The 16,935-nt window shown below is 45.8% G+C and overlaps 1 protein-coding gene across 4 annotated transcripts; it reads right to left on the reverse strand.

Annotated features, from left to right (window-relative positions):
• Window positions 1-1,840: 1,840 nt before the first annotated feature.
• LOC141983410 (zinc finger protein 398-like) lies at window positions 1,841-16,580 on the reverse strand. Of its 4 annotated transcripts, none has more exons than XM_074946522.1 (7): window positions 16,486-16,580; window positions 12,573-12,956; window positions 9,732-9,858; window positions 8,465-8,578; window positions 8,275-8,334; window positions 7,753-7,866; window positions 1,841-5,304 (listed from the first exon to the last, which is right to left on the reverse strand). In XM_074946522.1, the coding sequence occupies exons 1-7, from the start codon at window positions 16,507-16,509 to the stop codon at window positions 4,202-4,204; spliced, it is 1,926 nt and encodes a 641-aa protein (XP_074802623.1). In that variant the 5' UTR covers window positions 16,510-16,580; the 3' UTR covers window positions 1,841-4,201. The 4 variants fall into 4 exon arrangements, with proteins under 4 accessions (XP_074802623.1, XP_074802622.1, XP_074802621.1 ...); XM_074946521.1 differs by lacking the exon at window positions 16,486-16,580 and adding an exon at window positions 15,719-15,830 and having other exon boundaries at window positions 1,841-5,301; XM_074946520.1 differs by lacking the exon at window positions 16,486-16,580 and adding an exon at window positions 15,719-15,829.
• Window positions 16,581-16,935: the final 355 nt, after the last annotated feature.

The raw sequence follows: 16,935 nt of genomic DNA on the forward strand, positions 1-16,935 counted from the left end.
GGAGCGCAGGCCTGTCTTTATGCTTAGCTGCTGCGGGAATTAAAGGGGGACCTGCACATCCCGTGCACCAGGCTCCCAGTGACAGATGCCGCCCCCCCACAGCTGTTACTGCCTCTAAGGCATAAAAATACAACAGCAATTACCCCCTCCCCGCAGCACTGCTGTTGGGACCTGCAGGGGTTGAAGCCCTGGCTCCAAAATACTGTGGAATTGTTTCGTACAAGTGAAGCTTCACAAGGCCCCTGCATGGAGGCAGGCAGGATGTACGGGGTGACAATGGGAATGAGTATTTTTGGGTGAGCTCTTATCCTTGTCCACACCTGTCGTACCACCACACCTCTCCCTACACACACCAGCCACACAACCTGTTCAGACAGGAGCCCAGTGCGGAGCCACCTTACAGCCCCTTTCCTCCCATATAATGATGGCCAGCATTTGGGCCTACCTCACTACTGGTTCCATAATTCATTTGGGCTGTACAGTCCAGGAGAAAAAAACCCTAGCTGTACTTTGTGAATAGATTAATTTTGTCCCTTTAATTTCCCCTGCTGCTCTAATCATCTCTGGCAGCAGCCCCCACTGCCAATGACAGTACATGGTTTGCAGGTGAGCCTGATGCAAATAGTCATACAGTTAAAAGCTAGACGGGACTAGCAGATCTAGTCCGACCTTCTGTATATTACAGGCCACCCGTCTACTGGTGAAGAGTACTAATTCCTGTTGATACAGGGCAGTGGAAATGTAAAGCACTAAAGAAGGGGCATTAGGGCACCACCCTCTATATAGAGCTTTCAGACTCTTTTGTAAATGATCTACATGCTCTTTAAAAAGTGTATGTCTGTTCTGAAAAGCAACTCTCAAAATTGGCATTGTAGGGGCTTGTTTACTGTCATTCAATTATTTCTCTGTAACATAAGCACATTTAATAAGTAAAATTTGTTTTTCCCAGCCCTGCAATCTCAGACTGGATTTATCTGAATCAGGCTAGGTTCTGTCTTATATAGCCCCAAATTAAGCCCTCAACAGTCATGAAACCTCATTGCTTTTAATGGGTTTACATAGGTGTAACTGCACAGGATGTAGTAACAATGATGCACATGAAGGAATAGACTCCAGCTCCTTCTCTTAATTGTGTTGGCTCTGCAGACTTAAACAGGCTAAGCAGAAGAAAAACTTAGTTTTGTTAATGAAGTCAGGAGCTAAGGCTCTCAAGACACATAGGAGCAGAGCTTTTGAGTAAGAAGTTGCTATTTTCAATTTCACTTTTCAGGGTAGAATTACACCTTCCACTGTTCTTGCTGCACCAGTTTAACCACACATCCTGATAAACAGTACAAGAAATTATTTTTGAACAGAACTTCTAATTCACTTAAAAGGCCTCTTTCCACACCGGTGAGCTAAAGTATATTTACACTTTTTCAACTAGAACCATGTTTTAAACTGTGCCAAACAGTTTAAACATTGCTTAAAGCTACAGGCCTTATGCAAGATTGAAACGTTATTTATTTGTATGGCAGTAGCACCTAGGAGTTGCAGTTATGGAGCAGGACTCCATTGTACCAAAGAGCTTCCAATGTATGTAAGCATGTTTTTCTCTCTTCCATTTTGCTGCTTGCCATTTACTGACCCCAAGGAAGTCCTTTGACTAACTGCAGCACACTTAAAATGGGAAGGAAGGAGAGGTGATGACAAGAAAGAGGCTGCTAGGAAGAGGATTTTAGCTGCAGGAGAATCTATCCATCTTGGGAAAATGCTCATGCTTCAGATCTCCTGTGTTACGTCAGACTGACAAAACCTCTGCTACAACGTGTTAAAACACAGTAGACAGGATAAATCAGGTAACAACATTTATTGGTCCATAAAAGTTAACACACAAGCTTTCATGCCAAAGATGTTAAAATTATTCAAGTGCTGGCAGTTTATACAAAAGCAGAGACTTTACATAAAAGGTTGTATGGATGTGTTCAGTGATTTAAATTAACACAATGGCATTGACTATATATCAAAGTCGCTGGATGATTACACCCAGGCTGCTGAAAGGTATTCTCTGCACCCTCATCTATTTTCTAGAGCAGACTGAGAATAGCAGTAACAGGAATGGACAGACTTACTTGTTCATGTGAGTTGAGGTTTAGAAAAAGGGGGGAAACTGTTGCCATAGTGACTATTGATGGAACAGGACACCTGAAACTGCAGAGTGAATGGCCAGTTACCCATTACAAGTAATTCCTTTTCACTCAACCTAACTATAATAGGCCAAATCCTGAGAGGCCTGGACAGTGCTCAGAAGCTCTTAAGCCTCAGGTCAATATTCTCCTGAAACTAAGACCTGAGTCCAGTATATACTATAATCTTTACAAAGATGTTTTTGACCTGAATGCACTGCAGTAGCTTCATGTTAAGTCCACAGGGGCATGCACTTCTCTGATGCGAACACTTATTAGCAGCCAGCTGCAATTAATGCCAATGAAAAACAAAACTGAGTTTTCAGTGTTACCCGCTCACAAATTTTTGTTCTGATTCAGAGATTGAAGACCTGGCTCCTAAGCATGGTGGAAGATATTTATCAGACTTATTTTTGCAGCGATTTTTTCCCCCGGACTTTGGTTCTTTACAGGATAACTAGGAAGCCTAAAAACAGCAGCAGAGCAAAAATTAGAACACCCACCCCCCCACCAGCCCCAACTACTATACTAAATGTCACAATTGCAGGGTCTTTTTGGTCCTTGTGCTGAGTTTTCTATATTTTAGTACACTGGCAGCCTGCCCCAAAGCCCACTGAAGCCAATGGAAAAAACTCATTGGCTTCAGGGGAGACTGGATCAGGGCCTTGGTGCATATACAATCAAATTTAGGCCCCAATCCTGCAACTTCCTCCATGTGGGCAGTTGTGTCCGCACAGAGCCTCACTGTCTTCAGCAGGGCTTGATGCAGGTGCAGCAGTCTGCTCAGTCTCACGAAGTTAAATGATCAGAACCTTAATTTGGTGCTTGGCTAGCAATAGAGCAAAATCAGTTTACACTTTGCACACGTGACTAAGCCATGTAATAAAGAGCTATGCAGAAGCATACACCCATATTATCCCGTCCATCAATGTTTACACAAAGGAGAACAAAGTGCCTCAGAAGAATTACATTCCCTACCCCCCAAAGAATTCTTTCCCCCCTGGAATCTGTGTACAAACAGCACCATTTACAGGCTGTAGGGCCACTAATATCCCAGCATGGAGATGTGTTAGCTAATGGAGTGATCACAGTACTACTACATTATTTCAGTTGCATGGCTGGAGAAAAAAAAATCTTTAAAACAAAAGTTTTGATAATTTTTTATGTAGTTTTCCCATTTCCCATATGTACAGAAAACCCACTTTGTTTCCAGTCATTAGACTTTTAAATACTGAGGAATTGCAAAAATCTTGTCTTTTTTGAGAGAAAGAAAACCCAACACTTAATAAAATCACATAGTAATAAATGTTTGGTTTATAAATAGTGGTCTTACACTTAATATCGGCAGTGTTATGCACGCAAGCAACACTTGACTATCTTATAAAAACTACATTAACTCTGTAGCATTTTTTTTAAAATCAGCGAATTCTCAGAAGGGACCACTCAAGTTTTCCAAGACATGGTTCATGTTGATGAGGCTCTTTTGGAAAGTTTTTAATCTGTAAAACGTTGCAGGATCCTAACGGTATTGTTTTTTAAAAACAAGTGGATTATTATTATTTTTTAAAAAGTTCTCACCTGGGTCACCATCTAACCTCATGTTCCTGTTTTCCCTACAATAAAGTCCAAGAACTAAAGAAAAGCATTGACTGCTCAAAATAAAGATTCAATAAATTTTTATACAGTGTGTGTGTGTTTGTGTGTATAACAGATTGACATACACAGCAAGGTAAGCTTTAACTGGAAAGGTCTTCAAACAGGAGTTGGACCAACACTAAAGTAAAAATCATCTCAATAATGAGTTTGACAGATATAAAGCCAAGGTTCATGCCCTCCCTTCCCCTTTGTAGAGTTCACGTGAGCACACTGAGCATCCTTTCTTCTCAAGGGCTCATGGATTTAGAAGCTCGTGAGTGTGCTCCTCTAAGAGAGGGAAGTTTGAATGTCTGCTTTTACTTACCTTTATAACGCAATAACATCCTCTTCCAATTTGCTGGAGCTGATGTACTTTTATTAGGCAACTATTTACAATCATGCTACCATGTATTTTCTATTTTAACATCAAGGAGCCCAGTTTCTATTTCCTGCAAAAGGCCCTGGGAAATTTCCGGCTGCCTCTGCTCTGCGCTATGAATTCTCAGGTGATCTTTGAGCGACTGTTTATACCTAAAGCTTTTGCCACACTCGGCGCACTGGTAGGGCCGCTCCCCCGTGTGGATCCGCTGATGTTTCAGAAGATGATGCTTCCGAATGAAGCTCTTCCCGCACACCGTACATTGGTAGGGTCTCTCTCCTGTGTGCAGTCGCTGGTGGTTCAGAAGATGCTCCTTCCGCATGAAGCCTTTCCCACAGTCTGTGCATTTATAGGGCCGCTCCCCCGTGTGAATCATCTGATGCCTGATGAGTCCTGAGTGACAATTGAAGTTTAAGCCACATTCAGTGCATTCATAAGGTCTTTCCTTGGCGTGGTTTCTCTGGTGAATTATAAGGCTTATCTTCAGACTGAAGCTCTTCCCGCACTCGGCACAGGTGTGTGGCCTCTCACTTGTGTGGATTCGACAGTGGTTTGTTAATTTGGATTGCTCGGTGAAGCCCTTCCCACACTCTGTGCACATGTAGGGCCGCTCTCCCGTGTGGACTCTATAGTGGTAGGTAAGCCTGGACTGGTGGATGAAGCTCTTCCCGCACTGTGAACACACATAAAGCCTCTCACCTGTGTGGAGCCGGAAGTGGTTGTTCAGATTGGATTGCTGGGCAAACTTTTTCCCACACTCGGAGCAGGAATAGGGTTTCTCAGCTGTGTGGGTTCTTTGATGTGATATGAAGATGTCTTTCTGGCTGAAGCACCTCCCACACTCACTGCACAAATATGGTCTTTCTCCCAGTTGGCTTCCCTGTTGGGCGGCAACGTTTGGAAACTGACCAAACTCTGTTTCACCTTGAGTGGATTCCCCCAGACTGTGTGCTGTAGAGGTTGCGTTTGGGATGAGTTGCATGTTTGAATTGGGCTGATTTTCGCAGCTGGCTACTTGGAAAACACATGCTTCTGATCTTCCTGATAAGGTCACAGGCAGTTCCTGGTTCACAGGACCTCTCTCCTGAGGACGCTCCTCATGTTTGACCAAGAACCTATCATCTGCTAGAGGGGGAGCGGGGGGGGGAGGAGGAGATAATCCTTACGTTACTTATGCATCAATTTGAAATAAAGAAACCCCTTAAGATTTGGAGGTTTCTGATTCATAATGGAATCCCATGAAGTTGGATTTCTCTTCTGCATGTGCTACAAAAATGCTCGGAATGGTCTGTTGAGACAGTGCCAGGTAAGAAAAACTTCACTCTCAATCTGTAGATACTAGAACAGGGGAGGGCAAACTATAGCCCGTCAGGGCTTTCAGTCTGGCCTGCAAGACTGCCAGCCCCGTGGTGCAGCAGGGCTAAGACAGGCTCCCTGCCTTCCCTGGCCCCACGCCACTCCTGGAAGCAGCTGGCACCATGTCCCTGCAGCCCCTGGGGGAGCAGAGGGCTCCGTGCGCTTTCCTTGTTTTCAGGCACCGCCCCTCGCAGCTCCCACTGGGCGGGAACAGGGAACCGTGGCCAATGGGAGTTTCAAGGGTGGTACCCACAGGCGAGGGCAGCGCTCGACAGAGCCGCCTGCCCCACTCCACCCCCAGAAGTCACTGTTGGACATGCTAGCTGCTTCTGGGAGCGGCGCGGGGCCAGGGCAGGCAGGGAGCCTGCCTTAGCCCCACTGCACACCGCTGCCACCCCAGAACTGCTCAAGGTAAGTGGCACTGGGCCAGAGCCCGCACCCCACACCCCTCCTGCACCCTCCACCCCAACCTCCTGCCCTACCCTGCACTCCTCCTGCACCCCAACCCCCTGCCCTGAGCCCCCTCCTGCACCCCAACCCCTTGCCCTGAGCCCTTTCCTGCACACCGCACCGCCTCCCACACCCTCCATTCCCTCCTGCACCACAACCCCTTGCCCTGAGCCCCCAACCCCTTGCCCTGAGCCCCTTCCTGCACCCCAACCCCTTGCCCTGAGCCCCTTCCTGCACACCACACCCCGTCCCATACCCAGCCCCCCTTCCCTACATTCATGGCCCTGCATATAATTTCCCCACCCAGATGTGGCCCTCAGGCCAAAAAGTTTGCCCACCCTGTACTAGGAAGTTACCCATATCCAGCTATTTACAGAGAGTTCTCCATTGGGCTAGCTCCTCACCCCAAACTGGCCTCTAGATTGACTAGTCAAAAATGAAGCTCTAAGAATCAGTCTTGCCATGACCCATCATTTTTCACCAAAATTACAACACAGCTGGCTCTAAACCTTATTTATTGCCTGATCATACAACTGGTGTGGGACAGAAGCCGAGTGAAAATCTTCCCCTTTTTTTCTAGTGCGTTACACCAAGAAGACATTTGGAGCTGAGTTATTTTGTGATGAGTTTCACTTCTAAGAAAAGTCTAAATCCAAAGCTTTGGAACTAAGAAGGGGCAATACATGCGTCTAGATCTGCATTCAATCACACCAAGATAAAAGGGGACTCTCTCTCTGATTTCCTAGTGCTTTTCAAAATACAAGATCATTTCCTGTGATGTTTCCAAAGATAAATTGAGGACTTCTACCTAGAAATCAGAGTCACAGAAGAGCCTTGTGCTATATGGAACCAGCTTTCTATGTACATGTGATTAGTGTTTTAAGCCCCCATCTTGCAAGATGTTCTGCACAGGTGGAGGACTGTACAGAGCTCAGGGCAGGATCAGGGTTTATCTGTTTACAGAAATTTTTATATATAGGAATAAAAACTGGTATGGAGTGGAGTGAAGCTTTCACTGTTATGGAGAGAGGAAAAACAACATTCCCAACTGTATAAGAATTAAGGGACTTACAAGTGCTGTCAAAAAATTGTTTAAGTATTAATATTCATTTTATCTGGCCAAGTGGTATAAGGTGATATTTACTGTGTGGGGCATGGATGAATACTTAATGAGCAACTACTGGTTCTTTTATCAATAAAGCACCTTTAAAATTAAAAAAAAAAATTAAAAACTGAATGTTACAGGGCCCTCAATCCCAACACTGGAGGAAATCGGTCATATTGCAGTCTGCCTCCTTCTGGTTCTCTACACCATACTCTGCCTTCTGGGCCATTTTTAATAACGAAGAAACTGAAGACCAAGTCCAGTTCTGTGGAGATCCGTCACAAGAGATGGGCACTCTTTCCAGGAGGAGAGGAAAAAATTATTCATATCCCCACTCTTTTTACGCTTGGGCAACTAGGGTTCCTAGCCCACACGGCTGCTGAAAACTTTCCCCTCAAGTGGATTCTCCACCTGTACCCCACTGGAAATCTAACAGCTGCCCCTTCACCTCCGACTCATTAGCAAAGCCCTGCCTCTGTCTTTCCATTGGAGCTGCATCCATGGGGAATGTCCTCCCTCCAGGATGACACTCTAAACCCAAAATGTACAGAGAGATGGCTCTGCCTGGGCCTCCCAACAAATCCAGGGGACCAGCCACCTCAGGAAAGTAACTCTCAGGCAATTTACTCACTGTTCCTCAGTTATTTCACTCCTGTACTCACTGGTGCAGGTACTTCTATGCGTTTCTTGTTCCTTAGCATTCTCTTGAGCTCGAATGCTCTGCTCCTCTTCTTGTTTAATCCATGAGATAATGTCCGTGGTAGAAATGGGAGATTCTGTTCAGAGGAAAGAGGGTGACATCACAGCTTATGTATAATCCACGGAACATCTTATTCAGTATTTGAAAGCTGATCTGAAACCAACACAATGGACCAAGTATCCGGTTGGAGCAAACTGGCATGACTCCACTGAGAGTTGCATTAACATATACCAGTGGTGAATTTGACTATTTCTTTGCTGGAAGAGATGCACGTTCTGACGGTTTGCATATGTTAAAATGGAAATTAAAAAATATGGGGTGAATATATCAGATGATCAGAATACTCTGAAGAGCCAGAACAAGGAGATATTGGTGCAAGAGCAGGATAATAAGAAACTGCTCACAGGAATTTAAGCTGTGACTACATGAGCAGGATTCTCAACATTAACTGCAATCAGTGTTCCAAGTGGATTTTATGTATTACCTGTGCTGGGACCGGCAGAGACAGAAGTAACTGGGGCAGGTGGAAAGTCATGAATGACGTCTGCAATGAAGATAAAACGGTCAGTTAAAACGTATCAAGCTCATGTGTTTTTTCCTCATATATTTCTATTCTTTGGTGGAATTCCCTACTTTTAACTGTACTCACTTTTCCATTTCAGTCCATTACTCACTTGTGCTAGGTTCTGTAGGGATCTCTCTCACTTCCAAGTCCTGCAGCTCCCCAGCACAGAGCTCTTCCCCTTGTTCAATCCGCGATAAAATATCAGGCTTGGAAATTGCATGGTCTGTTCAGGGGAAAGAGGTATTGAGGATATAGTAAGTACTGATTTTAGTTTTAAAGGGGTTCTCCTGGTTTTAAGCCAACCTCCTTGCCTCTCTGGAAGAGACAGGTAATCTGCACAGATGTAAGAAATTGTGAACGAAGATCATGCAGAAGAGCAAATGTCTGCTGGAAAATGGGAGCTCCTTACAGGATGGGGGGGTTCCCTCACACAACCCCAAAGTGCAGACTGCTGGGCTTTACTGGGCTGCTGGAGAATAAAGGCAACCTATAGGATATCAAGGAACTGGAAGGTCTCTAAGTGTGTTGGACACTTCTCCAAAGCTCATCATCATCGTATCTTGAGAGAAAAACCTGCCACCATTCATGAGCAGCTGTCAATCCACCCACAGCAAGATATGCAGACATGTCAAGAATACCGTGAGGCTGGCAGTATCAAAGGTATCTGGCAGATCTAAAAGAATCAGACTAGACACTTGGATCTTCATTTCTTTCCAGGAAGAGATCACTGACTAAGGAGCCAGTCGAAAACAAAGGTGCCTGTGCTCAGATTTCCTTGGCTCCTCCAGATACTGCCAGAGTTGCCTTGCTATAATCCTCATCATAGAAAGGGGGATTCAAGACAAGTCAATTATCAGAAAGACAGTCTGTACCAAGGGACAGTTTCCAGAGCACGGACCTAGTAATCACTTCCTCAAAACTTGCTGGCACTCTCAGGTTTGCATAAATTAACAGCACCTTAGTCCTCCCCAATATCAGGTGGGTCAGGGTTCTTGTGTGAACCTTTTGCAAAGCCCTAATTTTAAAAATGTGTGTTTCTAGTATAACATGGGCAGAAGCCTTGAGACAGCCATTAATGCAGAAGATCTTGCAACACCTTCACACAATGAATAGGTCAGGTTTCTGGACATGGCCGGAGCTTACACCAACACAATTAACTCAGTACCAGAAAACTCAGAAGGTGGAGGGATCAGGAACCCTGTTAGCTTTTTGAAATCTCTCTAAATTGTGAAGATTTGTGGAGCTGGTCTATCACACAGGGTCTGAGATAGGTGCTGATCCACCAGAAATCAGAAGAAGTTGAGAACAGCCTTGGGATAGAAGAAATTCATCAAGTCAGATTGCAAAGCCTCCAATAAGTGTAAAATGCTCTTTACCTAGTGAGATCAAAGACTCATAGTTGCCCTTCATCACATTCTTGTAAAGCTCTTTCTGCCACTCTTCCAAATTCTCCCACTTCTCCCGGGGAATTTGGATCGAGACATCATCAAACGCCATTGGGACCTGAAATCACAAGTGTCACACACTCAGCACCTTCTGCTGCTATCGCCTCCTGATACCAGCTATCCTTTCACCTTGTAGAACAGAAAAATGGGTTGGACATTGCAGAAATTTAGCTTTGGGATGACTGCCCATTGGTCTGTATATAAGCAGGTGGGTCTCCCTCCCATGTCCAGTCAACAGGTGTCCACTCCAGAATAACCATCATGAAAACTGGCACCAAATGATGGCCTTGCTAGAAGTCTCTGCATTGAGACTGGAATGGGCTTGGAGAGTGAACTACTTGCTCACCCTTAGAGGTGGTCTCTCCAGATCAGGTACAGTATGAGCGACAATGGCACTGAGTTGGGAGGCAGTGGGAGTGGATTAGTCATGTTTATATGGAAAACATTTTAGATAGTATTCCCACAGAAACTTTAAAATTTAAAAAAAATTAGACAAAGCATTTTAGAAGTCAGGAGCATGTAGTTATGGCCTTTGATTTCAAGAGGATCTGTATACATTTAGTGACTGTTAAAGGTATTATTTAAAAATGCCTTTCACTTCTGCTTGCAAACCAGCCCCCTAGTGCTGACATCGCTACACGTCAAAAATCTACTTTGCTTTATCCAGTACTGAAGAACACTGCATGCACTATACAAACATTTGTCTTTTGAGTATTTATACCACACATCACCCTGGAATCCAAGCCCCTCTCAGTAAGATTACTTCACTATGCATCTAATCTAATGGCCCAAAAACCCTTTACAGAACACATATTACTTGTAACTTGGCTATTTAACATGGATCACTCAGTTTCCGAAGTGCTGGAGAGGCTATGGACCAAGAGGTGATTAACTGCACATGGTAATTTTGCCCTATTTTTAATAATATATTCTAGAATCAAGTATTATTCCATTGTTGTCAGATACTGTACTGGAACAAGGTACAGCTCAAACACCATTCTTGTTCGGAGTTTGTGGAAAGACAACAGGTAAAAACTGTAGACTGGAAGCCATCCCAAACACGGTGGTTTTTCACAGTATGGGACTTTGGGCCAGATCCTGCTTTCACTTGCAGCAGAATCTGGAATAGTCAGTGAAGTTAATGGAGTCATGCCAGTTTTACAATAGAAACTGGCCCATCAGCTCTCCCTGTAGAAAGTGACATGCCTCTGAAGAGAGCATTAAGACCATTACCTTTTATGAACAATGTAGAAAACTATAATATATAATAAAAGTAAAATATATAATTTATATAAAAACAGATTGAATAGATTTCCTCCCCATTTAAATATTTTTTTTTAAAAACAGATGAATGCCTGGCTGTGGATCATAATGACTAACAGTAGATTGTATTCATTGTCATCTGTCCTTTGCTTGGTTAATATACCTATGTCCGCAAAATATATATATTTTTTCAACTTAATAGAAATTGTTTAGATGGTCCTGACCCAGAAAGTCAGATCTATAGCTTACATTTCTTAAAGTTTGGGAGACTTTCAGTAGGAGGTTATGGTTTACTTCTCTCTTAAAAATTTTTTTTTTAAATTAAAAATCTAATAGTTTTAAGCCATGTACTTATTCTGGAAAGCAGCATTACTCAGCTGGTTGAAGGTACGTTGAAAAATGCATCTAAAATTTGAAAGCATCCAATATCCCACCCAAAAAGCTTTGTTAAAAGAAGGTTATGTTTGCAAGTGTAGCCTATGAAATGAAAGAGAGCTTTGAAGCAACCAGCTCTTTGGGCAGCTAGGCAGCACCATCTGCTACCAGAGCCATAAAATGCTCTCATAGCAGTAGGGGTAGCATGCCTTTAATGGCCGGCAGCTGGTCACAAGCCCCACATGGAGGGCACAGGAGCAACTGGTGAGATGAGGAAGGCGGAGAGGGCAGAGCCTTCCCCTTTCTCCGCACACGATGGTGGGCCAAATAAAATGATCTGGCAGGTTTCATGTGCCCCCCGCCTGGGCTGCCAGTTGCCTATCCCTTATTATGGTCCAGTGGTCAGGGCCCCCCAAAACAGAGGCCTTGTGCGATTATGCATTGGTTAATTTGGGCCTGGCTATCCACCAACAGTTTTCAAACAGGCTGTTAAGATGGAATTTTTCTTTGTCCATCCTGAATGCTAATTACTGGGGGCGGGGGCATGTCGCATTAACAGAGGTGAACCCAAAGGGGGTCACGGCATGATAAAGTCTGGGATAAACACCGCACTAGATAGTGCCCAACTTTATTGTGTGAGGCAGGGTTCCAGGGTCCCATGGAAAACAGCATGTAATCATGCCCTCCTAGGGACTGTACTGTAATGCATATGGATAAAGAAGCAGACTTAAGTTTAGGGGAGCAACGGATTTTGGCATTTCCAGACTTAAGTGTTTCACTTTGGAAGCATAATATTTTAACATAGGGATTTTTATATGAAATTTCTTCTTTTTTTTTTTTTTAAAAAGAGATTTCTTTCTTTTTTTTATACTGAACTGTTCGCTAGACTGCAGCAGAATGCTCATTCTGCATGATACACTGGAGTAGGGCAGTGCAACATGGGTATACATTTCATAATTGCTTTCACATATCTTGTGGATCAAGTACTTGCTTAATAAGCAATACAGCTAGCAGCCAGTCAGACTGGTCCTTCCAGCCAAGATATTTTACAATGGTGATTTATAGGGACATAAAAACTTCTCCGATACAGTATACATTAGTTTTACATGAAAGTACTAGATGGGTTACTGTTACCTTTGGGTCTTCTCCTTTACTAGCAGGGGGAATTCTTAGGATCCAGAAGTTCCTATTCTTCAGCAGGTTCTCCATGTTCTCCAGTCTTCTCTGCAGCAGTCCATACTCCTGGATCAGAGTTCCCAGCACGGCCCACTTACTTTCCAACTGGTTACCAAACTCTACCACTGTTTTCTCACAGTCCACAAATTTCTTCTCAGCTGTCCCTGATCTCCGCTCCAAATTCAGCAATCGCATAGCATGAGACTCCACTTTCCTCTCCACCGCTTGAACAGCAGCTACCACAGTCCACAAGGAAATAGCCGCAGTCTGCAGTTGGGTTTCTTTCACAAAACTTACATCTGGGATAAGGGGAGCTTGTACCTCTGTGTCCCATTCTGATGCCTGTTTGCAAAGACAAAAATTAAAGAGAGCTGGGTTTATGTTCCCAACTAGCAAAATAAGCTACAAAGAGAAACAACATAGAAGTAGATCACGTGCTACAGGCTGCTCAAACCTTGCGATTAGATCTTTGTTTTTAATAGGGTCAAATTTAGAGTTGTGCAAAACAGTCCCAACAAAACCAATATATGATCTAGTGGACTGATAGTCAGGAGACCTGGGTTCTATTCCCACCTCTGCCACTGATCTGTGTTGTAACACGTGTTGTGTAATTTCACCTCTCTGTGACTGCTTCTTGTCTACACGGTTAGCTCTTCGGAGCAACGACTGTCTTTTACTATGGGTTTGTATAGGCTGAGCACATTGAAGCTCTGATCTTGGTTGGGGCCTTCGGGCATTATTGTAATACAAAGCAAACACCACCACACCAACCCATCTGTGCTGGGATTATTACGAAGTGAAAACTCAGATGATGTGCACCACTAAGGTTCATAAGCCTTGCTAACACACCTGGGACAGTCTGCAACAGAGCCAAGCAAAACTCTGGTTACTACTGAGATTTGATTTGAGGCTTTGGGTCTGTTTGACACTCAAAACGAGATTTAGAGGGGTAGCCAAATTAGTCTGTATCCACAAAAACAAAAAGGTGTCTGGTGGCACCTTAAACACTAACAGATTTATTTGGGCATACATTTTCGTGGGTAGAAAATCCACTTCTTCAGATGAATGGAGTGAAAATTACAGATACAGGCATAAATAATATATATTGGCACATGAAGAGAAGGGAGTTACCTTACCAGTGGAGAACCAGTGATGACAAGGCCAATTCAGTCAGGGGGGATGTGGTCCACTCCCAATAATTGATGAGGAGGTGTCAATACCAAGAGAGGGAAAATTGCTTTTGTAGGGAGCCAGCTACTCCCAGTCCCTCTTCAAGCCCAAATTGATGGTGTTAAGTTTGCAAATGGATTGTAGTTCTGCAGTTTCTCTTTGAAGTCTGTTTTTGAAGGTTTTTTGTTGAAGGATGGCTACTTTGAAATCTGTTACTGCGTGTCCAGGGAGATTGAAGTGTTCTCCTACTGACTTTTGTATGTTACCATTCCTGATGTCTGATGTGTGTCCATTTATCCTTTCACATAGAGACTGTCCGGTTTGGCCAATGTACATGGCAGAGGGGCATTGCTGGCACATAATGGCATATATATCACATTAGCAGATGTGCAGGTGAATGAGCCTCTGATGGTGTGGTTGGGTCCTATCATGGTGTTGCTAGAGTAGATATGGGGATAGAGAAGGCAACTGGGTTTGTTACAGGGATTGGCTCCTGGGTTAGTGTTTCTGTGGTGTGATGCATAGTTGCTGGTGAGTATTTGCCTGTCTGTAAGCAAGGATTAGCCTGCCTCCCAAGGCCTGTGAGAGTGGGGGATCGTTTTCCAGCATAGGTTGTAGATCGTTGATGATGCGCTGGAGAGGTTTTAGCTAGGGGCTGTATGTGATGGCCAGTGGTGTTCTGTTATTTTCCTTGTTGGGCCTGCCCTGTAATAGGTGACTTCTGGGGACCCATCTCGCTCTGGCAATCTGTTTCCTTACTTCCCCAGGTGGGTATTGTAGTTTTAAGAATGCTTGATAGAGATCTTGTAGGTGTTTGTCTCTGTCTGAGGGATTGGAGCAAATGCGGTTGAATCTTAGGGCTTGGCTATAGACAATGAATTGCTTGGTGTGGTCTGGATGAAAGCTGGAGGCATGTAGGTAAGTATAGCGGTCAGTAGGTTTCCGGTATAGGGTGGTGTTTATGTGACCATCACTTATTTGCACTGTAGTGTCCAGGAAATGGATCTCTTGTGGGGACTGGTCCAGTCTGAGGTTGATGGCAGGGTGGAAATTGTTGAAATCCAGGTGGAATTCTTCAAGGGCCTCCTTCCCATGGGTCCATATGATGAAGATGTCATCAATGTAGCATAAGTAGAGGAGGGGTGCTAGGGGACGAGAGCTGAGGAAGTGTTGTTCTAAGTCAGCCATAAAAATGTTGGCATACTGTGGGGCCATGCAGGTACCCATAGCAGTGCCACTGACTTGAAGGTATAAGTTGTCCCCAATTTTCCGTTTCTTGGTATTGACACCTCCTCTTCAATTATTGGGAGTGGACCACATCCATCCTGTCTAAATTGGCCTTCAACATTGGTTCTCCACTTGTAAGGTAACTCCCTTCTCTTCATGTGCCAACATATATTTTTGCCTGCATCTGCAATTTTCACTCCATGCATCTAAAGAAGTGGGTTTTTTACCCATGAAAGCTTATGCCAAAATAAATCTGTTAGTCTTTAATAAAACAATATTTGGGATGGGAATTTCATAGGGAGTCATGTGAAAGAAAATCTTCACATAAACCCTATTAAGGCAAACTTTTGAGCATTCTGCAGTTCTAATCCGGATAGAATAGTCAAAAGATCTGTTAACATTTTCACTATAGGTAATGTTTAGAGGTTTCTAATACATTGGTCTGGGACTTGACCCACAGGTTACATCAGCAGAGCTGCCACTGATTTGCTAAATTCATTACAGCAATCCTGCTATTTTCTTTCTTTAGAATATTCTGGCCTGACCAATTCTTGTCTGCCAAACTGAAACACACATTTCACTCAAACCCCTCCTTAAGACTCACTTCTTCCATGATGCCCACAAAAAGCAACTCAACAATAGTAATGTTTTATGAAAAAAAAAAACCACACTTAACTGAACCACCAGAATATGCATATATCCAATACCCAAATCCTGCAGGCTGCTCTGTGTGGGCAGAACCCTGTGCAGTGCCCCACTGAAATCAACAGGACTAGGGATGAACGCAGAAGCTCCATCACCAAGGAACACTGTGCAGGATCAGGGCCTAACTGGCTGACTGACAGATAATCCTATTGCTGTGAGAGCCCCTTGTCCAGTCCCTTCTCCTTGTTACACTCACTAGGCGTGTCTAAAAATCAGGTCCCAAGCCCACAGCTGAACCCGCAGAGGACGATCCTGGCACCCCCATGGAGATGGCGCACACTCTTCCCCGGGGCGCTGGGGGCCGAAGAGCGGCAGCAGTCCCTCAGGCTGTAAGGCTCCTGACCGGGCCCGCGGTTTACTGAGTGTCCAGGGGAGCAGGGCAGAGCCCGGGACGCTCCCCGGCCCGACAGGTCCCGCTCCTGCACCTGCGCCACCGAGCGCGCAGCCCACAGCAGCCTCCGGGGCTACTCCGGACAGACGCTCCAGCAGCCTCTGCGCCCCCGTGCAGAGCAAATCCCGGGCGGCACCTGGCACGGACCCGACACCTGGCTCAGGGTATTTGGGCCGAGCGGGGGCGCCGGTCCCTGCAGCGGGGGGAGCACCAAAGCCCCGGGCCCTGCTCCCAGCCGGAGCCACCCCCGCTGCGGCCCGGGACCGGCCGCCCCCGCCCCGGGGCTCAGCCCCAGCCCGGCCGGGCAGCACCGCGCTCCCGGGCCGGGCGGGGAGACGCTCCCGGGGCCCGAGGCTCCCCCGCCCGCCGGGCCCTCACCTGGGCAGCGGCCCGCTCGGCCATGGCCCCCCCGGGCGGAGCTGCTCCCGCGGGCCCGGCCCGGCCGAGCTCCGCTCCCGCTGCGGGCTGGGCAGAGTCCCGGCGCCGCCTCGCTAGGGGCTGGGGCTGGGCGGCACGGCCACGCCGGGGAGGCAGAGTGCATGCCGGGAGTCGGCGCCCCCCCCCCCAGCTCCTGCAAAGAGAAGGGGTCCCAGGAGCCTGCCCGTGCAGGAACAGCGCCACCTACCGTGGGCGGAGCGCAGGGCCGTGTCCCGCGTTCCGTCTGGGCCGTCTCTTGGGATCTGCGTCTGCCCCCTGCCCCGCGCTGGGGGCGCATCTATCCGCACCCCTTTGCACAGGGCTCGGGTCTTCGTGCCTGAGCAGCGCTGCTATGAACTCCCAGCCAGCTGCCCTCATCAGACACGAGGAGCCCTGGCTACCCCTGGGGCG

Source organism: Natator depressus, chromosome 2 (genome assembly GCF_965152275.1).
Source record: "Natator depressus isolate rNatDep1 chromosome 2, rNatDep2.hap1, whole genome shotgun sequence".
NCBI classification, from domain to species: Eukaryota; Metazoa; Chordata; order Testudines; family Cheloniidae; genus Natator; species Natator depressus.

Excerpts from the sequence above, each read along its gene's own strand:
- LOC141983410 (XM_074946520.1), bottom strand. The coding sequence starts at position 15,808 with ATGGAGCTTCTGCGTTCATCCCTAGTCCTGTTGATTTCAGTGGGGCAC. Across the intron at positions 12,957-15,718 it reads GAGCAGCCTGCAGGATTTGG|GCATCAGAATGGGACACAGA; the intron begins GTATTGGATATA and ends CTTTGCAAACAG. Across the intron at positions 5,305-7,752 it reads GCATAGAAGTACCTGCACCA|CAGATGATAGGTTCTTGGTC; the intron begins GTGAGTACAGGA and ends CTCCCCCTCTAG.